The 26,283-nt window shown below is 46.7% G+C and overlaps 2 protein-coding genes across 17 annotated transcripts in view; one reads left to right on the forward strand and one right to left on the reverse strand.

Moving 5' to 3' along the window:
• The window catches only part of HCFC1 (host cell factor C1), a 29,966-nt gene extending 20,389 nt beyond the window's left edge, over positions 1-9,577 (reverse strand). For all 12 annotated transcript variants that reach the window (XM_056809451.1, XM_056809450.1, XM_056809445.1 and 9 more), the window contains exon 1: positions 8,271-9,577. In XM_056809451.1, the coding sequence (XP_056665429.1) occupies positions 8,271-8,517 (247 nt within the window). In that variant the 5' untranslated portion in view covers positions 8,518-9,577. The remainder of the gene's footprint in view (positions 1-8,270) is intronic.
• A 112-nt stretch (positions 9,578-9,689) lies between these two features.
• Positions 9,690-18,100, forward strand: TMEM187 (transmembrane protein 187). Of its 5 annotated transcripts, none has more exons than XM_016426624.2 (4): positions 9,690-9,833; positions 12,526-12,637; positions 13,587-13,656; positions 17,147-18,100. In XM_016426624.2, exons 3-4 carry the CDS (start codon positions 13,627-13,629, stop codon positions 17,948-17,950), a joined length of 834 nt encoding a protein of 277 aa, XP_016282110.1. In that variant the 5' UTR covers positions 9,690-9,833; positions 12,526-12,637; positions 13,587-13,626; the 3' UTR covers positions 17,951-18,100. The 5 variants fall into 5 exon arrangements, with proteins under 5 accessions (XP_016282110.1, XP_007507110.1, XP_016282112.1 ...); XM_016426626.2 differs by lacking the exon at positions 9,690-9,833 and adding an exon at positions 11,107-11,613; XM_016426625.2 differs by lacking the exon at positions 9,690-9,833 and adding an exon at positions 11,107-11,464.
• Positions 18,101-26,283: the final 8,183 nt, after the last annotated feature.

Below are 26,283 nucleotides of genomic sequence, written 5' to 3' on the forward strand. Positions count from 1 at the left end.
CCTTGCTTGACCCCACAAAAACCACAGAGGAAGATGATGCAGAGACATTGAGGATTCTAGGAGGACATCATAGAACCCCCTCCACCAACTAGGTGCCAGCCCCTCTCTTCTGCCTTGATAATGACTTTGTTTCATACCAAGTTCCCAGCAACAATCTGATTCTGGAAATCTCTTCCCTGAATCTTTCTGGTGATCCATTGGATTACCATTGACTAGTTTGTCCAAACAGGACACCCCCACCACCCCTGCCCATTCTGAACTGCCCAATCACTGTTGAGGGCCTACCCATCCCCCCAGTCAACCAGCCTTGAAACTTCAGGAGTATCCTCCATGTCTCTCTCCCATTCACTGCACAGCCTCAGATCTGTTGCCAAATCTTGTCCTTTCTAGCTGACGACATCTATGGAACTCAGATACAACCAGAACTCTAGCTCAGGACCCCTTCTCCTCTCCCCACACTACCACAATAGTTCTATCCAGCCTCAAAGTTCTTTCAACCTCCATTTGGCTAGCAGGGATTTTTCTCAAGAGGAGCTCAGACTATGCCACCCCGTTCCAAGAGATCCAGTGGTTCCCCACTAAGACTAATGTAAATGCCACTGGTTGGCCTGAAACTGTTTTATTACTTGGTTGCTCTCTCTTCTATGTCCCCTAAAATCTAGCCACCCCAGCATTCCTGCAGTTCCTCCATTTCTTGTACTCATTCCCTTTCTTTGGCTGTCTCCCACACTATGTCTGGTCTTCTTCCTCACCGCACCTCCTGGCTCTTGTGGCTCCCTTCAAGACTTAGCACAAGTGCCAGCCACAAGAAGCCTTCCCCTGGGCTCTGCAGCTAGTATGGTCTTCCCTCCAGAGCTTCCTTTCCCACCTGTTCTGCTCAGGTCTTCATGGGATTTCTGTGTTGTCTCCCTCACTAGATGAGAGCTCCATGAAGGCAGGGGCTAGCTATTTTGGCCTTTCTTTTTGCATCCCCAGGGCTTAGGCACAGTGCGTGGCACACAGCAGGCCCCTTAACATTTGCTTATACCACTACTAGGTCTGTATCCCAAAGATTTAAAAAAATTTGGGAAAGGACCTATCTGCACAAAAATATTTATAGCTGCACTATTTTATGATAGCAAAGAATTGGAAAATAAAGGGAGGTCTATCAATTGGGGAATAGATGAACAAACTGTGGTATATGATGGAGATGGAATACTATTGTGCTATAAGGAATGATGAACTGGATGATTTCAGAAAGAACCGGAAAGACCTTCATGAACTGATGCAGAGTGAAATGAGCAAAATCAGAAGAACATTGTACACAGTTACAGCAATATCAACCAAATGTGATAAACTTGGCTACTAACAGCAACACAATGATCCAGGGCAATTCTGATGGACTTATGAAAAGGAATGCTCTCCACCTCTAGAGAAAGAACTTGGAGTATAAATGTAGATGAAAAATGTGATTTTTCACTTATTTATTTGGGTTTATGTTTGGGGGTACTAGTTTTATAAGATTATTCACTAATAAAAATAAACATGGAAATGTTGAGAGATTAATACATGTACATTGCAGATTGAATGGCTTATCAATTCCAGAAGGGGGTGGGCAGAAGGAAGGGAGATAGCATGAATCCTTTAACTTTGGAAAAGTTATGCGGAAATGTGTTATTAAAATAAAGATAAAACTAAAAACATTTTCTGGCTGACTGAATGGTCAAATACTCAGGCCCTAAATCGCTTGTGCTTGAGAAGCTAGAGCCTTCCTCCCCTGACATGAGGCAGAAATGCTCAGGGTTAGCACATCTGCTGAGCACGAGGGAAGGCTGACTAGTACCTCTTTTCCAGGGGCTCAGTTAGGAGACTAAGCAAATGGGAGAAAAGGGGGAAATTAAAGGGTTTTGTGGCCCAGTAAAGGACACTAAACCCCTCCTCACAAAAGCGACAAAACACCCACAAACCACTTCCCATCCTTACTCTTACTATGCATCTCCTGAGTGGCAAGTAGCCTGGGTGCTGTTCTAGTACCCACTCCATCACATGCACTTACGAAGAACGCAAAGTGAGGGAACAGCCAGGCCTAGAGGTAGGTGGCCGCAGACACACTATCTAGCTAGGTGACCTTGGGCAAGACAGCCATTGCCTAGCCCTCACTGTCCTTCTACCTTGGAATCAATACCAATAAATAGTATTGGTTAAGATGGAGGTTAAGGATTTAAAAAAAAAGAAAGAAAAAAAGCAAGCAAAGTGTACTCCTATTTCCCTCATCCCACCTTGGCAGAGAAGACTGGCACTTAAACAAGCTAGCTCCCAAGGCCAGGGAAAGGAATAAACCTGCAGAGTAAACAGAATGGATGCTCTGGGCCACATACAAACGGCTCTCTTCTGACTGTGGCTCTGAAAGTTGAGTTTGGTGGGATAGAAGTGCCCACTGGCATGACCTGATTCTACAGGCCTCCAAGTTTCCACCAGATGGCACCTGTACTTTATCAGATCCCCTCCCCTCTTACTACAAAGTGAGAATCCTCTAGAGGATACCCCCACCCCCAACCGGGGGCATTTAGGTTTTCACTGTTACTGTCATCTTGAACTACTGAAAATTTATCACAGAGGATGGGGTTGGCCGTTAAGCGCTCCTCCAAATCAAACAAGCTTCACTTGAACTTGTTTACACATATTCTAATGAATGCTGGGTAACAGAGCCCCCTACTCCCACCAATGTCCATTAGTTAAATAGTGTCTCTGCCTACCTGCCTCTCTCTTTGCCCCCCCCCACTCTTATCTGTCTGTCTCCCTCTCCCCTCCCTCAAACCCTTAAAAGCAATACTAAATATTGGTTCCAAGGCAGTAGAGTGGTACAGCCTAGGTAACTGGGGTAACTTGCCCAGGATCTGCAGCCAAGAAAGGGCCTGAGGTCACAGTTGAACCTAGAATTCCTGTCTCCAGGTCTGGAGATCTCTCCACTAAGTCACCTAGTTAGTTGTCCCTTAAATAGCTTTTCTACAGTTTGCACCTACCATTAAATCATTTCCCTCATCTTCTCAACCCAAGGCACTTCTCCCCTATTTCCCAAGAGGATGGGGCAAGGAATGCCAAAATTAGCAGGCAAGTTTCCTCAATTTTCTAGGAAGATGAGCCAAACAATAAAAGCAGATAGAAAACCCTCTCTAAATAAGTTGAGTCAAATTAATTTCACCCACCCTTGGGAGACCCAAAGCAGGGTAAAGACAAACAATAAAAGCAGGGAGCTATCTATCATCTAGATCTTAGAGCCAAAAGAGACCTCAGGTCATTTAGTTCAACCCTCTTGATTAGGTAGATGGGGAAACTAAGGGGTGAGAGGGTGGGTGTAAGGATGTCCCTAGATCACAGTGATAGAGTGGCTTTCTGATATACTATCTTTCTCATCCCAATCAAGGTATCTGCTACTGATCTATTACCCATAGGATAGGTTCAAGGTTTGTTTGTAAACCCTTATTTTCTGTCTCCCTAACAACTTTAAAGACAGCAGGACAAGGGTTAGGCAACTGGGGTTAAGTTAAGCCCAGAGTCACACCGCTAAGTGGCTGAGGGAAGAGTTTACCTGGCAGATCTATGGAAAAGGAAAGAATTTATAAGAGATAGAGTATTATAATATGAACACTTTTGATTATATTAATTAAAAAGCTTCTGTACAAACAAAACTAATCTAACCAAGACTATAAGGGAACCAACAAAGTGGGAAATTTTTTTATATCAAATGATTCTGATAAAAGCCTAATTTCTCAAATTTACAAAGAACTAAGTTAACTTTGTAAGAATAAATACAAGTCATTCCCCAATTGACAAATAGTCAAAAGATATGAACAAGCAATTTTCAGATGAAGAAATTAAAGCCATCAATAATCATATGAAAAAGGGTTCTAAATTCCTCTTGATTAGAGAAATACAAATTAAAACAACTGCTGACGTACCACCTCACACCTATCAGATTGGCCATTAAGGCAGTAAAGGAAAGTGGTAAATGTTGGAGGGGATGGTGGCAAAGTGGGGACATTAATGCATTGTTGGTGGAGTTGTGAACTGATCCAACCATTCTGGAGGGCAATTTGGAAGTATACCCTAAGGGCCATGAAACGGCAGATTATCCTTTGATCCAGTAATGCCACTACTAGGTCTGTAACTCAAAGAGATAAAAAAGGAGAAAGAACTTACTTGTACAAAAATATTTATAACTACTCTTAAAATTTTTTTTTTCATGGCTCTGTGATTTTTCGTGTCCTCCCCTACTCCTAGAATTGACAAAACAATTCCACCTATTTCCATATTATTCATTTTTGTTATAATCTTTTAAAACCAACCCCCAAATCATCCCCCTATAAAGTGATACATCACGTTTTTCATCTGTGTTTCTGCTCCCCCAGTCCTTTCTCTGGATGTGGATAGTATCTTTCTCGGAAGTCCCTCACAATTGGCCTGGGTCATTACATTGCTGCTAGTAGTTAAGTCAATTACATTTGATCATCCCACAATGTTTCAGTTACTGTGTATAATGTATAACTGCTCTTTTTGTGGTGGCAAAGAATTGGAAAACGAGGGGGTGGGTGTCCCTTGATTGGGGAATGGCTGAACAAATTGTGGTATATGATGGTGATGGAATACTTTTGTGCTTTAAGAAATGATAAGCCAGATCAACCCAGAAAAAGCTGGAAAGATCTGTAGGGACTGATGCAGAGTGAAATAAACAAAACCGGGAGAACATTGTACACAGTAACAGCAACACTGGATGACAATTACTTGTAAACACGTGGCTCCTCTCAGCAGTGCTTGAAAGACTTATGACAAGGAATGCTACCCAACTCCAGAGAAAGCATTGCTGGAGTGTATTTCTTTTGGAAGTAGGCTTTCACATAGGTGTATTTATAGTTTTATTTTGGGGTTCTGGTTCTGTATGACTTTGCTCTTACAACAATGACCAATATGGAAGTTTGTTCTGCATGACAATAAAAAAGTGGCCTAGGCCAGGGCTCTAGGCCTGGCGTTTTCTCCACTCAGCCACCCAGCTGCTTCTCAACTTTTTTTCCTAACAGTGTCCCAAGCTCCAGATTGGTCACACACAACTTTGTAATATTAGTCATTGTCACTCCTCAACTGTATCTATCTGGTTGAAAATAAATGCCCCATTGGTACCACATGTTGAAAGTACTGAATAATAGATTTAAGGCCTGGCAGGGATCTTAAAATGAACAGTTCAGTCTCCCAGGCTATTCATTAATCTTTTCTCATTCACATTTCTGCAGAATAGCGTCCAAGTTCTGCTTAAATACCTGCAGAGACACAGAGCTCACTCTTTTATCACTGCTACACATTTTAACTTGGTATAAAGGGCCCACCTCTTGGTAATGCCCCAGGAGGAACAGAAGTATCAGTCTGCTCCTTTCTCAGCAGGTCTCTTGAAATATATGAAATCAAGGATTTTCTTGAGAAGCAATAACAGTGGTGAAAGAGTACCCCACATAGATCAGGAGAGATCTGGGTTCAAATCAAATCCTATCTCTACCCCTATGACCACTGTTAGTCATAATGTGATAACTAGCTCTGCCTGAACTGGGTCACTATGTAAATGGTTAAATCCTTTCTCTTCTTCTCCCCCCACCCCTCCCTGTGTTATAGATCAGATGGTCTACCATTCTATGACAATATGCAAGGAAAACCAAAGGCAAAAGCCAATACATTCAAGTGCTCACTCGGTGGGGCACCCAAAGATCAGATGTACTAATATCTGTATCATGTAGGTCATGTAGATCATATATCACACGATCAGTCATTTTTTGGGGTCTCACTTCAGACCTTCCAAGAGGAGTTCAAATCTGGTCTTCCACACTTCTGGCTGTGGGATCCCCAATGGGTCACTCAACCTCAAATGCCTAGCCCTTGCTGCTCCTAGGACAGAAGACAAGGACTTAAAAAAGAAAAAAAAGTCTGCATCTATCCTAAAACCTTAAGACTCAAGATGAGAGGCACATTTTTAGAAGTCGACGGGACGTGCTACTGCTGCCTGCCGGGCCCCCAGCACTGGTTTTGGCTCCTATCTGACTTTCTAGAAGAGTCTGGCTGCTGGGGAGGCTGCTCTAGACTCCATCTGAATAGGATTTCCAGAACTGTGCATTGTTCCGAAGTTCTGGCTGCAATGCAACGGGCCTGGTGTTGGAGAAGTTCATTTTCTCCCTATCTATCTCATGACTATTTCCTCTAAGCACAGCTGGTTTTTTACTACACCCCTGAAACAAAGGTCCCTTCTCTAGGGAGTCAATGTGCAGATGCATCAGATGAGGAACCAAAATCTTAAGCAATTTCCACTTGAAAGCTGATATACATGGGCAGGGGTGAGCACTCCCAAAGAGAGCTAGTTGGTTTGGGGGGAGGGGGGGGTGCAAACAGAAAGCAAACTTCAAAATATCATTTCAGGGAAATCTCCTAGCTGTTACTCTTTTTACAGAGGAGGAAAGGAAGGTTCCTAGAGGTCCAAGGTCTTGCTCATGGCTACAGGTCAGAAGCAAAATTTGAATCCAGGTCTTCCTAAGCCCAGCACTCTAGCCACATTGCCTCTTCAATAGTCTTAGGAGCCTAGCTCAGAAGCTCCCCCCTCCCCATGCCAACATTTGTGGCAATGATGCCAGGCACACAGAGTAACGGCATTTGAGTGTCTGCCAGTCAATTGTACATTGGCAGCAAAGGCTGCTGGGCATCAGAACATCGAATCAGGTAGTTCATGGAAGGAGAGTATTTGTCCTCAGGGCACCCCTCAACCCCAGACCCAAGAGATGCACAAACCCATCTCTCCTACCAGGCCCAACTGCCCATTTGCTCCCTTGGCACATTACAGGCCTTGCTGCCAACAAGATGGGTTTATGTCAAAAAAGTTAGTTTTAGGCTGGTTAAAAAAGCAAAATTCAAGGCAAGAAGGACCAAGTCCCTTGTGGGCACAGGAACTGAATCCTACCCCAATTAACACGAAACACCCCCCCCCCCCCCCCCCCGGGAGCACAAGGAAGGCACCCTCCTCCCAGTTTTTGCTACCCTGAAGATTCCTAAAGTATAAGCATTGTTCGGCAGCGGCGTATACCCCACAAACTCCACCCACTATCTTGGGCAAAACTTAACCCTTCCCTAAGAGGAGGTTCCCACAAACTGACCCCAAACTTTGGGCAGCCGGCTCCCCGGGCGGGCTGGCCACTTTGATCAATTTCAATTCAGTAGCCCAAGTGGCAGGGAGGACACACGGAAGAGCTGAAAGGAAAAGCTCTCCCTGGGCTTTGGGGCCCCAGATGACAATCCCTCCTTGTTTAAGAGTAAACTAGGGGGCGGGCAGGCGGCAGGCCAGGCTCGGGTTCTAATCTGGCTACAGCAGAGCTAGGAAAAGATAACCAGGAACTGCTTCCCCATCCCCAGAGCAGAGGTCTAAAAGGAGCGGGGGCAGAACATCTCCACGGAGTGGAAATCCATTATTTAACCCTCCGAGCCAGGACTGTGGAGGCTGCCTTACTGACAAGCCTGAGGTTCCGAGTTCTGGACTTCTGCGGGCACAGTGGCTCATTAGCGTGACAGTTAGCACTTTCCTTAAACCCCGAACTCCCTAGGTAGGGGCTACAACCGCGCCGAAAAGCACCCACCCACACACATTTCCCTACCGAATTGGGGGGAGGGGCCCTGGGTTTGGCTATTTTGGAGCCACATGTCTCCGCGGAGGAAACGATTAATCTCCCCAGTCTTTCCTGCGGTCACTGGGCAAGGAGCGCTCAGCCTGGCAAAGCACCACTTTACGCCCCGAACCCAGCCCGGGGCCATGAAATTCGGGGGTCTGCCTCTGTGCCAGAAGCACGGCAGAAAAAAAAACAGATAAAAAGGGGCGGGGGAGGGGGGAAGGGCGCACGCGACCGCAGCAGTAGCTGCAAGAGTTCGGAGGCGGGAAAGCCAAGTAGCGGCTTCCCGCCCCCGCTCAGTCCCAGCTCCCGGGGTGCATCAGCTCCCCAGTCCCGCCACTCCAACTCCAGCCCCAGCTCTATCTAACCCTAGCCCAAGTGCCGGCTCCCGCCGCTTCCTTCTCCCAGTACTGCAGTGCAAACACGCTCTCGCCTCCAGGGGAAGGACAGGGTTAAGGTGGAGGGAGGGGGCGGGAGCGGGAAAGAAGCCGGGTGCTCTGCTGCTAGCGGCAACTGGGTAGCTGGGTAGCCGGGCGGCCGGGCGGCCGGCCCGCCACCCACCCACCCCGGTGTCCCTCTCCCCAGGTCCCAGGGCACACTTACCCGTGTTATACACGTGCAGCTCGTCAACGATACCCTCGTTGCCACCACCAAACACTACGATGAGCTCCTTGATGGCCACGGCTCGGTGGCCGTGGCGGGGGCGCGGCACGGGGCCAGACCACCCCACCACTCGCTTCCAGCGGGGCTGCAGCAGCTGAGCCAGAGAGCTGCTCCCGGCAGCAGCGACAGCAGAGGAGGAGGCTGAGACTGAGGCCACCACCGCGGCGGGTTGCAGACCCGAAGCCATGGCTGGGGCAGGAGCAGGCACGCTCAGGGGGCGGGGAGTGGGGGTGCCGAAGCTGGGGCCCAAGTCAGTAGTCTGAGTTCAGCGGGCGCCGCGGAGCTCGGAGCTCCAAGGAGGAACGCTGGCTGGTCAGAAAAGCCGCTCACAAGGCAACAACCGCCTCCATGGAGGCCGCCATCTTACTCACCCCCCCAGCACTCGGGCCCGACTCCGAATTCTAACAGCAGCCCAGACACTTAAGCAAAAGCGGCGGCGGCAAGAGCGCCGGCCCCGGGGGTAGCACCGGTCCCGGCCACTGGAGAGAGCGTCCGATTCGGTTCCGAGGCCACAGCGGCCCGGCCGGCTCGTCCACCTCACAGACCTGCCCTGGGAGCCGCCATCTTGTGCTGCCGCGCTCTCGCCTCCTTTCCCCGGGCTGATCCCTCCTCCGCCGGAAATGGCCGAGCCCCGGCAGCCCTCCCGCCTTCCCCTGGGCTGCGCTGGCTGCTGGGGTCCCCGGGCGGGCGCGGCAGCCGACAGCACGCTTCGAACCCTGCTCCCGCGGGCGTCTCTGACGCTCAGAGCGCGCTGCTGGGAGCCGCCATCTTGGGACGGTTCCCCCGGCTGCCGGCCCCTCGCCTGCTTCGGGCTTCCTGACGCAACCGCCTACGCCGCAGCCCCTGACCTAAGCCCCAAGGCGACTGCTGGGGAGGCTACTAGCTCTCCGGACCCCTGGTCCGTGTACGCACGGAGCCTGAAGCTGCTTCTCGGCACCCCGAACCTAGCCCAGCCCAGCCCTGCAGCTCAGGCCGCTGCCACAGCGCTGGGAGCCGCCATCTTGGGACCGGCTCCTCCTTTCCCCCTGCTCTCCTCCCAGCTCACTTTCCCCAGCAGCAAAGCAAAAGGAGGACAACGGCAATGCCGTGTCCTCCTTCGTCTGGATCCCTTGCTCCTCTCTCTGCGCCCTGCAGAGCGCTGAACTTAGGCTCGAAGGTAGCAGCTGTACGGCACTGAAAGCGGTAGACTCAGGGCGCTCATGCCTCCTCCCTGGGAGCCGCCATCTTGAGTGGAGAAGCAACAACTAAACATGGCGACGGCGGCTGGTCGGGAGGGCGGGGCTTGGGAAACGTCACTCCCCCCCGCCCTAATCCCGCCCTCTCAGCTAGAGCCCTTAAAGGGCCCGCCACCTTAAACTCTTTAGGAAACTCCACGACCCATTTTTCTTGGCTAACGTAGTTTTATCTGCTTGCTCCCTTTAGACCGCCTTTGGACCCATGTCATCCTGCGGGTTTTCACGCCTCCATGGGAGCCGCCATTTTGGCCCCGCCCCCATAGCGACTGTAAGTAGTTTCCTCCATCAACACTAAAAAGATGGCGATGGGGGGGGGGAAAGAGGGGTGTAAATGCCCGGATGAAGACTAGTCAAAAAGTTTAGAAAGACTTCGAACCCAAGCAGTCAACTTCAGAAATGTGTTCAAAGACATTTGGCTTGGAGGACGTGGCTAGAAACAAGGGGGCCACGATCAGTTTAGGGCAGGACGCAATTAGAATTTGGAGTCATGCCTTGTATCTGGGAGCTGCCATATTTTTTCCGCCCCTCAAAACAAACATGGCGGCGGTGGAAATACCCGGATGAGGGTGGTCAAATTTGTGGGAAGGAAAGCGGGTGTGATGTGGGTTCGTTTGAAAACAAACATGGCCGCGCCGATATAAGTGCCAGGATGTTGCATCCCTAGTTGCCGTTGCCAAGGCTGCTCAAGAAGGATCTGGGCATGCGATTGGGACATAAGAGTCACCACCTTCCCACCTAGAATGCCCTCATTACTTTAAACCCAAAATCAGGCCTGGGGGCGGGGAGAGCCGACGAAATGGACGGCAATTTGTTACGAAAGTACCCGCGGTGGCCTGGGAGCCGCCATCTTAGCCCTTCAAAACAAAGATGGCGGCTAGATGCCCATATGGAGCAGCCCAGCCTCCGTTGTCAGCCGAGGCAGGCGCCACGCCATCGGTCCTAGTTCCTGTCTAAGGCAACGGAGTTCTTCCTCACCCCCACCCAGAGCGAAGACCTGGCGGAGGTTGGCCATCTTAAAGGGCACTCATCACGCCTCTTTAAAGGGAGCCGCCATTTTGGCCACTCCCTGGGGCTGGCCTCCCCCCTGCCCCCGCCTTCCGCCTTGCTCGGCTGCCAACAAAGATAGGATTGTTGAGGGCTGCACGACCGTTACTCCTCCCTTCCCGCCATGCCCCTCCTCCCCGCCACGCCTTAGGAACTCTGCATTTCCCCTTTTAGGGAAGAAAATGGTGGCCCTGGGGTCCTACCTATTCTCCCCTTCCCGCCCCTTTCAAGCCACTAACCATTTTTGTAGGAGGCCCAGGAGCGAACGCCGGGGCCTTTATTTCTCTACGAGAGCATTAGAGACAAGGGCTATATAGGCCCGTGGAGAAGGCGGCAAACTTGGCTAGGTGAAGAATGCCTAGGCGGTGGGGGTGGGGAGTGGGGGCGGAGGAGGCAAGGGGCTAGCCGCCATCTTCTCGAACTTGCTTCCTTTCCCCGGAACAAAAATGGCGGCGCGGGACCCGGATGTTGACGGATGGGGAGGGGCACAAAGGGAGAAGCACGCAGTTCAATTGGAGAGGCTACTTCCCCTTAGTGAGTTTGGGGGCGGGGCGGAGCCTTTCTCAGAAATTTCTCCTTACAAGCCCTCAGCCAATTATCGTTCTCCGTCCGCCACGGGCGCCATTTTCTTTTACCCTAGCAACAACTCTTGCCCCTGCCAACTTTGCCTAGCAACAAAATTGCTCCCCCACCCTAGATTCTGCGCATGCGTGCTGCGGCCGGTAATTGTTATAATCCCGAATTCGAACCTCGAACTGGAACTACTTTCGGTGAGGGCGGTAGTCAAGTCAGTCAGGTCGGGCGCCGAGGTCTACCTTGGCTGCCTTCCCTAAGGTTTCATCTCGCCTCTCTCAGGTGTGTAAAAGTTAGGGAAGGGAGGTTCGGGGAGGCTAAGCGGGCCGCCGCCGCCGCTGCCGCCACCGCCGCCTACTCCTCCTTTCCTGCGGCTGAGGTACGCTCCGCCCGCCCACCTGCCGCGGGCTCTTTAAGCTGGAGCTGCTGAGGTAAGCTTCGGCGGCCTCGGCCTCCCGCCCCCCGCGAACCCGCCTCCTAGGCGGAGCCAGACCAATGGAGGCCGCCCTTGGACTTGGGGCGAGGGGCCAGCCCGCCTACAGACCGCTGTGAACCCCGCCCTTCTTCGGGCCTAATTTGGCGAGGCCTGGGCCCTCCCCCCCGAGCTCTGCCGCTCGATTGGCTGAATCCTCCCCTTCCCACCTCCTCCCGTTAATCCTGGCCCGCTAACTGGCTGACGTAATCTCCCCATAGCTAAGCGAGGCCCGCCCCGGACCGAGGGAAATCCCGCCTATTGGCCAGAGCGCGCCAACGGACCCAGCGGCCCGCCTTCTTCCACCCGCTGAGGCTCGCCCCGCCCCGTCTCGTCCGGTCCTGTTAATCCGCCCAGGTTGATCGCCCGAGGCCCGCCCCCTGCGAGGCGGTGCTCAATCCATCCGTCCCGCCCCTGAGCAAAATGAACGGGAGCCGGCCTCTAGGGGCCAGCTATGAGGGCTGGCTGGGGCAAAAGTTAGGGAAGAACCTTGAACCCCAGCCGGCCTGCGTAGGGAGGCGAGGTTTGGGGAGCACCGAAGCGAAACTCCCTCAATCTAACCTTAGAAAAGACCGTCCCAGTAAAACCACTGAGGTGGAGAACGGTAGCAGACTCCAGGGGTCCAAGGAACTGGGGTCCAGAGGTATTTGAGGCCAGGATGGTTGCTGGATTGGCCAGAGCACTCCGAATATTGAACTTCTGATTGGTGCTTTGTGGAATTGAGGGCCTTGAACTAGATTACCGGAGAGCCTTCCAAGCCCCAAATCCCAGTACCCCAGGCTCTATACAGCCCCTTGTCCCCTAAACCTGCCATAACTAACAGTTGCCAAGTCAAATTTCTCTCATTTTTCTCTTTTCTCCTTGCACTTAGGGGCCAGGTTGTTTGGGGTTACTTTGATTGCTTCAGCAACAAAGGAATCAAAAGAGACTACATACCTGGCTGAGTCTCTCTGCTCTATCTCAGGAAACTTCTTTACCAGCAGGCAAGATTGGGTTTGGGGAGTGAAAGATTGGGGGCTTCAGGGACAGCCCAGGACACCCCACCCCCACCCCTGGCCCATTCCTAGAGCTTCAGGTTTCACTTCATTTGTCCCAGGATCTGGTTTGGTCTTCAGCCTCTAAGGCTGTCCTCTCCTGGAGGTAGTCTAGGGACTGTGCCTTTAGTAAGAACCAGATTGACAGAATGAGTGGAACCACTCTGTGATTCAGTACCTCAGGTTCACTTTATTTTTTTAAATCCTTACTTTCCAGCTTAGTAATGACTCTTAAATAGGAGAGCAAGGACTAGGCAAACAGAGTTAAGTGACTAACCCAGAGTCACACAGCTAGGAAGTGTCTGAGACCAAATTTGAACTCAGGTCCTCCCACTCCAGACCCAGTACTCTATCCACTGAGCCACCTAGCTGCCCCCTTACTTTAATACATCTTCAGGATGAGGTTCCTTCTCTGTTAAAATGGCACTATAGGATAAAAGACTTGAGTGCTGCTGGGAAGTTAAAAAAGAGTAGATTCTTCTATTCTCCAAGTTTGTGATCTAGAAATGGTGACATATTTAGGCACAAAAAACCATAGGAAGAAAAGTGAGGATGTGATGAAATCTAAGAGGGGGGGGGGATTTCAGCAGGAGTGATGTCTTTACTGGGGACTTCTTTCAGATGGTTTGATGGCCAGCTGAGCCAGATCACCAAAAGATGGCTCTGTCAAACCCTAGTGAAGTATTTCAAGTGTCTAGAAGAGGATAGGATGAATAAATATAAAGTGGTCATCTTAATGGACATCTAAACTGTGAAGATGGTTAGGAAAAAAGTCTAAGGAAGAGGCTGTTTGAACAGGTTCTATCTCAGATTTCCCATGTTTAAAAAAATGCAACTAATAATACAGTAGAAATATGACTTACTGGAATCTTTCACAAGAATTTTTTTTTTCTTTTAGGGTAAAGAGGCAACTGAGAAGAGAACCATCTTCTTCCTTCATGGATTTGTTTAAGAGTCTAACTTACAGGGTCAGTACTGCCCAGCCCTCAGTAGCAATAGTCTTCTGTAGAAATTGTTGACAGTGATAATAATGACACTGCAAAATTTTGAATCTTTAAAACAAAATATTCAAGATATTACTAAAGCATGAAGAAATTAATTTTAAAATACTTTTAACTTTAGTCGAAGCCCAAAATGATCTTTATACAGATTTTCTAGAAATGAGTATTCAACTCCATTTTTCTACCCCTGGAAGGCTGAATAATACATTCCTCGTGTTAGCAGAAGATGAAAAAAATCATCTCTGTTCTTTTCCCAAGTTATTTATTTCAGTCAAGTATGTTTTTCTCTATGTTGGACATTTTTCTGGCCCAAGCCACCTCCATATTAAGGAACTTCTAATGTTACCTTTTTGGATTTTTATCCGGGAAAGAGAGGCCTGTGTTTCCTGTTTTGTTCTCCAGTGACAAAGGGGGGAAAACCAGCCAGTTGTCATGAAGCAAACCTGAGGATTTCTTGCTTTGGTTTCATGGAGCCAGGATAAGGGAAAGGCAGTCTAGAGGCTTCCTAGGCTTACAGAAATTCTCCCTCTTGATTACCAGTGTGTCAGTGTTTGCTTTGTAGAATGTCAGGAGACCAATGCAAACACAGACCTTTTCTTTCATTAGGCAGACCGTAACTTGACATTTACTTTATTCCATTTTTATATACTTTGGCTACATCTCTGGTGAAGTCTCAGCATCTCTTACACGGGCTGGTTGCTGCTTTTATGTACAGGAAACTGCTGAAGCAGCCAGCTCTCCACGTAGTCATCCTGTGTTTGCTGTAGCTTCTGTAGGAGTAATCTAAATTTCAGTGTTGACCATAATGGGTATAGGCAGTCCTGATATGAACAAGATTGCTCTCTCCAATCCCAAAGGAGGGAGCTTGAACTCCCCAGCCATTTTGAGCTTTGTGAGCTTTGAAAAACAGAAATACATTAGAAGATTTGATTCCTAAATGGATTTCACTTACGATAGCCTGGCTCCCTCCCCAAAGAATAGCTCTTTTCTGCAGACCCCCAATGCCCAAATTGCTTTTTTCCCTTAGTTGTTTTCCTGCCTGAAATTCTCCCAACAAGAGATTCATTTGGGTAAAAAAGCATCCTTCCAAAAAAATCATAACTCTGAGAAGGTTAATGAGGTGATATTTTCACATTGAGGAAAGGAAATTTTGATAGTGGGCAGGGAAAGAAGATAAGCGATCTTGAAGTTCAGAGTACTTTGTAAAGGAAGGTTGGTCTGAGTGAGATGCTGATGGGACTTTCCTGGGTTGTTGTCAAAAATATCAGAGTGATACACACACACACTCTTATGTATGTTTCTGTGTATATCTGTACATATATAGTATATGTGTGTGTTACGTTGTATGGATAAAAATTATTTAACCAGTAGAACAGATAACTAGGATAGTAAAGTTTTTCATTGATAGGAAAATAAGACCATAAACTTGATGGAGGCAAAAAAAGAAAACCATTTTAGATGACATAGGAAAGAAGCTGATAAAGCATCTGAAAAAGTAAAGCCCGGGTATCATGAGAGGAGAAACCAGTGCTAAATGTTTTGTGTAGGTTTAGTTTCATTTTTGATTCATTTACAGTTAAGAAAAAGCCAGCAGTTACCAAGGCTGAGATGTACGACAGATGCATGTTAGTCTTCAACATCAAGGTTTTTTTTTTTAATTTAATTTTGTTATTGTTTTTTATTTTAATAACAAATTTCCACATAAGTGTTCCAAAGTTATATGATCCATTGTCTCCCTCCCCACTCCCTGAGATGACAAGCAATTCGATCTGGGTTATACATGTCTTAGCACACAAAACAAAATTTTCATATTATTCATGTTTGTAAGTCCCTCAGAATTGTCCTGTATTGCTGTTAGTAACCAAGTCTATCACAGTTGATCATTCCACAATATTGCTATTACTGCGTATCATGTTCTCCTGGTTCTGCTCATTTCACTCTGCATCAGTTCATGAAGGTCTTTCGGGTTCCTTCTGAAATCATCCAGTTCATCATTCCTTATAGCACAATAGTATTCCATCTCCATCATATACCACAGTTTGTTTCTCTATTCTCCAATTGATAGACCTCCCTCTAGTTTCCAATTCTTTACCACCATAAAAAGCACAACTATAGATATTTTTGTACAAACAGGTCCTTTCCCCCCCCCCCCTTTTTTTTTTTACATTTCTTTGGGATACAGACCTAGTAGTGGTATTGCTGGATCAAAGGGTATATGTATTCTTTTGTAGTTCTTTGGGCATAATTCCAGCTTATCCTCTAGAATAGTTGGATCAGTTCACAACTCCACTAGCAATACATTAGTGTCCCAATTTTGCCACACACCCTGCAACATTTATCACTTTACTGTCATATTGGCCAATCTACTAAGTGTAATGTGGTACCTCAGAGTCATTTGCATTTGCATTTCTCCAATCAAGAGAAATTTAGAACATTTTTTCATATGATTATTGATAGCTTTGATTTCTTTTTCTGAAAACTGCCTATTCATATCCTTTGACTGTCAATTGGAGAATGACTTGGATTCTTATCATTTGACTTACTTCTTTATATATTTAAGAAATGAGACCTTTAGCAGAGAAATTTGTTATAAAAATTTTCCCAGTTTCCCTTCTAACCTTGGTTGCATTGGTATCGTTTGTACAAAACCTTTTTCATTTAATATAATCAAAATTATTCATTTTATACCTTGTAATGTTCTCTATCCCATTTGGTCTTCATTTCTTCCCTTCTCCATAAATCTGACAGTTAGACATTATGTTACTTACAATATCAATCTTTCTGTTTAAATCATATACCCATTTCGACCTTTATAGAGTGTGAGATATTGATCTATACCTTGTTTCTGCCATACTGTTTTCCAGTTTTTCCAGTAGTTTTTGTCACATAGTGAGTTCTTATCCCCAAAACTGGGATTTGGGGGTTTATCGTACACTATCTTGCTGAGGTCATTTACCTCGTCTATTCCGTTGATCCACCCTTCTAGCTCTTAGGCAGTACCAGATTGTTTTGATGCTTACTGCTTTATAGTACACTTTAAGATCTGGCACTGCTAGGCCACCATCCTTCACTTTTTTTTTCCATTAATTCCCTTGATATTCTTGACCTCCAGATTAATTTGGTTATTAATTTTTCTAGTTCTACAAAATCGTTTTTGGTAGTTTGATTGGCATGGCACTGAATAAGTAAATTAATTTAAGTAGGATTGTTATTTTTATAGCATCAACTTTAAAATAATAACTTGTAAGTAGGAAGGAAATGTTCTGTCTTGGCACCAACCAGTGGCCACAGCTTCTTCCTGTGAGAAAACTCCAAAGGTGCACTTTATTCAAGTCTTTCTCCTGTATGTTTAATCATAGGGGTAACATATTTCAGACTGAGCTTTTGATCTCAATTCAGAAAGGATCAGCAATGGTTTCTCTTTGACTAATAAGGATTTGCATGATTGTCATTCCAGATGAAGGTCCAGTGTTCCCTGGCTTTGATCCACGTGCTTCTTGCAGCCAGTGTGTGTTTTATTACTGTCTACATGGGACTGTTTGACAACATTTTTACTGAAGTGGGCTATGAGTACTATGCCGAGGTTCCAGTTCATGCCTTCCCATCCTTTCTAGCTATGCCTTTTAATTCTCTCATTAACCTGGGCTACATGCTTTTGGGATGGTACTGGTTGCAGAGAAATAAGAAACTTATGAGAAATAGGGAAGATCTGAGACAAATCCGTTACCTGAAAGATGTCTTTGCTGTCATGGCCTTGCTCTATGGTCCCATTCAATGGATACGTATCTGTACCCAGACACACAACTCTGCTGTTCTAGATCAATGGTTTACTTTGGCCATCTTTGCTTGGCCAGTGGTCTGGTGCCACTATCTGGAGAATGGCTGGCATCCCTGGTCATTCTTTTGTATTGAGTTTATCTCCCTGGCCAGTTATTGCCTCACCTTGTTCCACCATCTTGGATTTGATGTAGCCTTAGCATGTCATATTTTTGCTGCTATATGGAGTGCCCTACATGTGCACCGCCATTATGGAGATAGTGTCTCTGCCACATACATCACTCTGGCTATAATATCTTGCCTGGGCTTTATTGTCCTTAAGCTGGGGGACCACTGGCTTTCTCAGTGGCTTTTCTTCCAGGATCTGACTGGACACTTCTGGTCCAAAATTTGTGACATCTTACAGTTCCATTTTGCCTTTCTCTTCCTGACACACTTCAAGAGTCCACATAGACGGCGCATTCTTGTGGGAAAGAGTATTTAAGTGGACCAAAAAAAGCGATTGGTGTCTTGTTTTAATGCATATAATTGAAAAACAGGATTCCAGTAAATGTACATCCATTTTTGTTTATGTTCAAATCATCTTCCTTGTTTTAAATGGCCATTAAAATGAAATTTGTGCATTATAAAAAAAGAAGTTCTCTTCTTTACCACAAATGACACCAGATGATGGGTGGATCTTCTTAACAAGCGAAGAACAAAATAGCATGAACACACTTTCACATTTACTGGAAATATACACATGTCTACCTCTCTGAGGAATATATAGGCCCATGTATATGGTTCGCACAAATCTGTTCAAACTGACAAACCTTTATTAAGGCCAAGCATGCAGGATACTGTTTAAGGGGTTGGGGATACTAAAAAAATGAACTAGTTCTTGCCCTCAAGGACCTTTGTGAGTAATGAGGTATGGGTGGGCTCAGCCCATCTTCCACATACCTCCCCTGAACTAATCATAAATCAGGGAGGTCAAGAATTATGCATTTTTTAATTGACCTCTGACAAGGCTCTGGATATACTATAGGGACCCAATAACTGTTGGCTGCAAAGATGAGTGAATGGGTAAACAGAAGCTCCATCAACAGCATGGGGCAGTCATGTTGGAGGCAGAAGTGAGACTGTGGGTGGGAGAGGTGATAGATCAGGTAATTGTGGTTTAAGATTTGGGGGATGGGATGTTTTAACAACTTTCAGTTGCCCCAAACTGGAAACTCCAGCCATTTGAGTGCCAAGGCATGTGGCAGACACCAACTAGGCTTTGCAGAAATGCAGATGAGAGAGAGGTTTCAACATTCCCCTTCCCCTGCTGAGACTGAACTTTTTTGATTACGTACTCCTAAGACAATAAAAAATTTTGAACATGCACCCCCAAGATGTCTATACTTATAAACTATACAGGTCCCACTGTACTGATAATTCTATACATTACGAAACACACTTTATTTTATTTTTTATTTTTATTTTTTTTAAACCCTCACCTTCCATCTTGGAGTCAATACTGTGTAGTGGTTCCGAGGCAGAAGAGTGGTAAGGGCTAGGCAATGGGGGTCAAGTGACTTGCCCAGGGTCACCCAGCTGGGAAGTGTCTGAGGCCAGATTTGAACCTAGGAACTCCCGTCTCTAGGCCTGGCTCTCAATCCACTGAGCTACCCAGCTGCCCCCCAAAACACACTTTAAATGGATGAGGGGAATGATATTTGAGCATAAAGTCAATTGGCTTTATTCATTGGAGTGTAATTAGGGTAGTAAGTTCAGAAGTGTACTTTGGGAAAAACACTTTGGTGGTGGAGTGGAGTGGGGGCAGACAAGATCTAACACCTGACTGGACATGTAGGAGTGGAGGACACCACCAAAGTTGTCCATCTAGGTGACTGAAGGTTCGGCAGACCATGGGCAATATACTTGGGCAACTTGGGAGAGGCTAGGTTTGTGGGGAAAGATAATGTCATGAGATGTAGGATGTGTGGCAACCCATTCATGCCTGCTAACTCAGCCAGGAGGTGACCTGGAGGACAGTGAGTATGTCAGAGGGCCAGGGTATTTTCCCAATGACATCTGTGCAGCAGCTGGGAGTGCCCAGGGGGAAGTTAGAAGCTTATGCAGCATAGGGAATTGGGGGAATGTGGGAAGATAAGGGTTGGCCCCACTCTCCCCCTTCTGGGATGAAAGCCATCTTTCCAACCTCTGGTTGATCATATAGCCCCAGTCAGCCCCTGGCCTCCCAGTTGGTACACAGTTGGTATAAATGACCACTGGAAAATTAAAGCAGCTTTCCACTGACTATCCTCACGACTCACTTCCTCCTCCCCTGACGAATGGTAACAACCTATTTTTTTTTCCTTTTTGGCAGCCAAGGAAGGAGTATTCAACCATCTAACCTAAATAAATTTCCCTCCACGTGCCAGGCACTGAAGAGACAAGTAAAAGCAAACAGAAGAAATAATGCCTATGGTCAAACATTCTAGTAAGTAAAGGCTGGAAGATAGACTGGAGTTGGGAGAGACTCAAGGCCCAGAGGCTGGTTTGGAGGGTGTTGGAATAATCTGGGCAAGAGGTGTTGAGGGCCTGAGCTAAAGTGGTAGCTTTGAGTGGAGAGCAATCAAGTCAACATGCATTTATTAAGCCAGGCCCTTGTGATTAGCACTGGGAATACAAATACAAGGGAGCCCTGGAGGAGATTACATCCTAATGGGGAAAGACAGCATACAAAGGGGTGAGAGGAGGATACTTGACTGGGATCTTAGTGGTGAAATCTAGAATGGTATAGAATGGGTCTATGGGATGACAGTATGTCACCATACTAATTATCCAGCATGTGAGACAGTAATAATCTGAGCTCCCCACCAGGTGGCATTCTTTAGACCAATTGCTTCCTCAATTCTCTGGCAGTATGCTTGGGATAGGCTTTCAAAAGGTTGCAAGATCAGAGGATCCTGGATCCCAGAGGGAGTTTAGCCTACAAATGCCTAAATCGCTTCCCCACTGGCACAGCAATCTACTTTCAGTAGTATCACTGAGTAGTCAAAACTCATGCTGGGATTTGGGATTTAGCTAGAAGTAAAGACTGATAAAGTAGAGTATTGGTAGAAATAAGTATGTGAAAAAAATGAAATTTATGGCTTTAGAGCCTCCATGCTAGATCCAGACAGACCCTCAACCTACTGTGTGTATATAGTTTTTTGACCTTAATGAAATGAGAAGGAAGACCAAGTGCTCCTACATGGAGTCAGTGCCTCTAACCATCTCCCCAGAACATCCTCCTAGTTCTTTAGCCAGAAAATTCCCAAACCTTACATATAGAATGAGAAAGGGAGGTGTCTGGGAGCCCAGTTCTAAGTAAGTCAGAGACTATATCAGGGGAACTATGGAAGAAAAGTGAGAGATAATTGTCCTTCCTGCCTTGCTAAACCCATCAGTGGCATTCTAACTGCCAATTCTAAATGGGGATGGGGAGGGGACGTCATGGCTTACTCACTCCTTTTCCTAACGTTGGGAGGTGACAGAGAGACCAAACATGAGGGGAGTCAGCAGTCACTGCAAACAGCAAACCTTGGGATATTCAGTGCTTTCATGTTTTTATATTTCCTTCATAATAGGATAAAGCACCCCATGCACCTCCATCCCTGGCCATCCCTAGCCCCACCAAAGGATCCCTTACTAGGCTGAAGCCACTAGTCAGGAGAACACAGTAGACTGTTGGTAACTGGCAAGGCTAGGGGCTACTATCCAGAAGGAGGGAGGATGGGCTAGGGAGCCAGAAAGGATCAGTGGGAGACCCACTTGCAAGAGAGCCCAAGCTGCCCTGGGGGCCAGATCCAGGTGAGAGGCTTGGATGAGAGGCAGCACCCAGGCTAGCGCCTACCAAAGCAGAGGTGTCAGTATTGGCCTTTTCCCTTCCATCTTTCCAGTGAAGGCATTCCTAGGAGGTAGGCCAAGAACACACATGTACAGTGAAGTTTCCACCTCCTCATTCTTTTTCTCTGAGAACCCAGAGCTCATCATTATAGGCTGCTCTTTCTGCTTCTCCAGCAACAGAATCTGGGGCTCTGGAGGAGTTTTCTTGGTCCCAGGCATGCTCCTACTTCAGGCTGAAAGTGACCTGGAGGAGGAGTCTGTTTTCTGAGCCAAACAAGACTTCTTGTAACCTGCATAGGCAGACCACAGCTATGACCAGCTACAGGAGCCTTGCCACAGAACGGCCCATGACCATCATGAGAATCTTTAAAGATGTCACTGGATGGCTGTGGGGATTCCGCAGACCACCACATCATAAGCTTCAAAGATGATTGAGAGGCTCTGAGACAGGAAGTTGTACACCATGAAGGGATGGAGTCCTGGGACACCCTATAGGGTGGCTGTGGCGTAGCCGAAGCACTGGGGAACAATGTCCTGATGGACCAGCATAGAACCAGTAAATGTCTTTCTGCTACCCTAGGCTAGGGATGCGTCTTACCTCTAGGTAGATATTTTGGGGAGATCCAGAGGCAGGGCTCAGAGGCACCAAAGTTAGATGGGCAGAAGGCCCTCCTCCTCAGGGGGCAATCCAAGCTTTGTGGGTAAAGGGCAGGAATCATCTGGCTAGATGGCGACTGCACTGCATGAGGATGACTTCAAAGAGCAGAAACTATAGGGTGGGTACACCAGTCTTTACTGCCCAACACCAGGCACACTGGAGAGTGTGGTGACCATTGGAACCTTGTGAACCAGAAATAGAGGTGCAAAACTCCACACCTCACTTAGCCTCTGGGGCTGGGGCTGGGGGCGTAGGGAACACACATCACTGCAAAGACAGAACTTGGCCATGGAGAAGAGGTGAGCAAATCCAGCTCCCTCTAGTTTCTGCCTAATTGGGGAGCTCTGGGAGTACAATTTTGCATATACTGCTAGATGGAGTTGGTGGTGGTTTTGGGGAGGAATATATCTGCAAATGAAGTAATGTAAAAGACTAATATTTTAGTGACAATAAGAGAATAGTAGTCTTTCCCTTATTCATAGTCGATTCTTATGGAATGCTTTAAGCTTTCCAAAATAATTTACATGCGTTATCTCCTTTGAGCCTTGTGGCATCCCTGAGAATGGGTTCTAGAGGAATTATCATCCTTTCTACAAAATGAGGAAACTGAGGCTCAGTGCCTTGCTCACTGTTACAGAGCTAGTAAGTGTCCCAAGTGGGATTTGAACCTAGGTCTTGCTTTTTCCTGTCTAGCCTGCTAGCCCCCTTTTTCTATTCTTTTTTCACATTCCCTTGTGAGAAAGCAAAAATCAAGGGTCAGAGGGTCAACAGGTGAGGAAGGTTATATTTGGAGTTTGAAGAATCTGAGTTCAGATCCAAGCTGTATTACTTACTAGCTGTGTAACCTTTGGTAAGTCATTTCCTCTCTTTGGCTATTTTTCTGTTCTGTTGTTTGGTTATGCCCAATTCTTTTCCCCCTTTGTGGACCATACCATACCAATACTGTCCATGGGGTTTTTTCTTGACAAAGAAACTGAAGTGGTTTGCTGTTTCCTTTTCCATTAGATTAAGGCAAATAGTGGTTAAGTGACATGCCCAGAGTCACACAGCTAGTGAGTGTCTGAGGTTGGGTTTGAACTCAGGTTTTCCTGATTCTAGGCTCAGTGCTCTAGCCACTGAGCCACCTAGCTACTCCTTTGGGCTACAGTCCTACTCTATAAAAATTATTTCCTTGGAATAGATGTTCTCTTCTAGGTCCAAAAGCCCATCTATCTTAATAACTACCTTCATGCATTTATAATCTAGGATTCCAGTGAAAGGAATGCAATTACTCTATAGTCAAGGTTCTCTGGGCCTCGTGGGATCATGGGATCAGAGGTTTTGAGCTTAAAGAAAACTTAGAGATCATCTAGTCCACCCCCCTCATTTTACAGGTGAAGAAACCAGGACTCAAAGTGATGATGGAATTTGGTCAACATCATTCCAGTACTGAGTAGCAAAAATAGGATTCAAATCCAGACTCTTGAACTCCAAATCCAATTTCTTTTCTTTTCTTTTTTTACCTTCCATCTTAGAGTCAATACTATGTACTGTCCATGGCAGGAGAGCAGTAAGGGCTAAGCAATGGGAGTTAAGTGACTTGCCCAGGGTCACATAGCTAGGAAATGTCTGAGGGCAGAATTGCAATATATTGTCCATTGTACCACACTGTGGCCTCCTCCTCTGCAAACCAAGGGCTAGATCAGATGATTTCTAAGGGCCCTTCCACTCCAAAGTCTGGGGACTCTTCTGCTTCCTACATTGAACCTGGTTAACAAATCACCATCACTCTGTGGTTTTTAGGCCTAATGATGACTCTTCCCAGTGACGAAATGTGTGCCCATTTCTAAGTAAAGCAGAGTTTTTCAAAAGTAGGAAAAAGTATGGAAAACCAGACTACAGAGAGCCAATATTTTGCTTTTATTTTTCGTTAAAGATGGCATCCATTAGGGACTCACAGCCTCTCACAGACCTCATCTTTAGCTTCAGAGTTAGGCCTGCTGGTACAGGAACCTCCCAAAACACAGGTTGAAAACGCTATGGACCCTCCCCAGGGGCAAAGATAGAGGGGTTCACGTCAAAACAGCCAACCATAGAAATAAAGGATGGGCACGAAATGCTCCGATGTCTAATCCCCGAAGAAGTGCCCTGGGAAGCTTTTTCCCAGCAAGAGCAAGGGGTTCAAAGACCCTTCTCTAGTTGGGAGGCCCCTCCATTGCAATTTCTCCCAAATAGTCTTGAAAGCAGCCCCTCCCTGTATGTAGCAAACACAGGACCAACAGGAGTGCTTTTGATCCCTCTAAGTGATTTCTGAAGCATTCTTGGGGAGCCCAGAACAGCTGCCACCCATTAGGACCTTAGGACTTTTTCACAAACCTGGCTGATGAAGAGCCATTGTTGGCCTGGAAGAGAAAGCTCTTCTTCTCTGGTGGGGGCAAAGTCAGAGCCAAGATAAAGCTGTCCTGGAGCTTTCCGTCGATACAGTGCAAAATACATTCTTACAGGCTCTTTGAGAGAATTATGGAAGCATTTGCAAGTATTCCCAGCCTACAGTGATAGCGGGAACTCTCGTCTTGGAGGACTGTGACGAGTCGGACTGTCAACCTCATGACCGAGAATTGCTTGGCTAACTGGGAAAAGGAGGTCGTTCAGAGATGCCCAATATTGGATGGTAGGATTCCTGAGAGGTCAGGAAGTCTACTCTCTTCATCTTGCAGATGAGATCAGAGAGGCCAAAAGACTTGCCTTGTCACACAGGAGGCAAGTTTCAAAGGCAAGATTTCATCCCAAGTCCTTGGACCCTGGATTTATTTATTTATTTGTTTATTTTTTTCTAACCCTTATCTTCTGTCTTAGAATCGATACTAAGTATTGGTTCCAAGGCAGAAGAGCAGTAAGGGCTAGGCAATGGGACTGAAGTGACTTGCCCAGGGTCACACAGCTAGGAAGTGTCTGAGGCCTTATTTGAACCTAGGACCTGTCTCTAGGCCTGGCTCTCAATCTACTGAGCCACCCAACTGCCCTCTAGATCCTGGATTTAGAGCCAAAAGAGATCTTAGGGACTGTAGAGGCCAATTCCCTCATTTTACAGAAGAGGAAACTGAGGCCAAGAGTTTAAGTGTTTTACACAATTGCCAAAAGCAAGATCCTCTGACTCCAAATCTAGGGCTCCCTCCTTCCAAATTTGAGGAAGTCTGAAGTTTTCCCTTTTTCCCTTTGGGACACTCAAGGCTACAATGTACTCCCTCTAAACAGTCAGCAAACTCAATCATTTCAGAAAGGGATTTCATCCTCATTGTCAAAATTCTTTTTCAAAGCCCAGCATCCATCTCTTCTTTCCCATTGGCTGCTTTTCCCTGGACTACCCTGTGACCTCTTCCTCTGGCCAGTTTAATTACTCTCCTTTCTCTCCTAAGAGTATAAAGTAGCTCTTTCCATCTGTTGCCTCCCTACTCTGTGGGACCTTCCTAACTATATAATCAGAATCAGGATTGCAGAAGGCCCAAGCCCCTTAGTGTGTCTGAAGCACCCTCCAATCTGCATCCAGCCTGGGATGATGATATGACAACTCCCAGAGATGCTTTCCCAGTTTGCCTTGGATATGAAACTGCAGGGAAGAACATTTAACTGGGGCATCGATGGAAAGAGCCCTAGATTTGGTGTCAGAGGAACCACAGGTGACCTGTGTGACCTTAGGAAAGTCACTCTCCCTTCTCGGAGCTTCAGTTTTTCTTCCATAAGATGGGAAGGGGGCATTGGACAAGATGAGGACTGTAGTGCTCCTATAGAATGTAAGTTCCTTGAAGTAGAAATTGTTTCTTTTGTGTCTTTGTCTCCAGTGCCTGGCACCAAAGTAGCTTCTTCATGTTTAAATGTCGGTTTGATTCCATCTGGAAATCTTATCTCTGTCTAAGGTGATCTTCTTTCCTGTTGGATCTCGGAGGTGGCAGCTGAGGATTGAGTGGCTTGCCCTTTTCTCTTGGTTCCCTGAGTACTTTATGATTAGATTTGGGGTCTATTTCTCAGGGGCAGGGAGTGGTAGAAGACAGTGAGCCTACCAGGACCAAAGAAAAGAAAGCAATGTTACAGCCAACAAGCAGCCCAGAAACAAAAGTCAGCTTCAAGGGACAGACTTGGGGATGGTAGTGGCATCTGCTGTGGGGTCAGACCTGGGGAAAAGACAAAGTTTGCACATCTTTATCTGCTTTTTTTAACCCTTTATCTTCTGTCTTAGAATCAATACTGTATATTGGTTACAAGGCAGAAAAGTGGCAAGGGCTAGGCAATGAGGCAACTTGCCCAGGGTCACACATCTAGGTCTG

The sequence above is a fragment of the Monodelphis domestica genome, chromosome X (genome assembly GCF_027887165.1).
Source record: "Monodelphis domestica isolate mMonDom1 chromosome X, mMonDom1.pri, whole genome shotgun sequence".
NCBI lineage: Eukaryota > Metazoa > Chordata > Mammalia > Didelphimorphia > Didelphidae > Monodelphis > Monodelphis domestica.

Coding starts and splice junctions, on each gene's coding strand:
- TMEM187 (XM_007507045.3), top strand. CDS start 12,078: ATGAACGGGAGCCGGCCTCTAGGGGCCAGCTATGAGGGCTGGCTGGGG. Junction 12,638..13,586: donor GGAAACTTCTTTACCAGCAG/GCAAGATTGGGT, acceptor TTTTTCTTTTAG/GGTAAAGAGGCAACTGAGAA. Junction 13,657..17,146: donor TTAAGAGTCTAACTTACAGG/GTCAGTACTGCC, acceptor TTGTCATTCCAG/ATGAAGGTCCAGTGTTCCCT.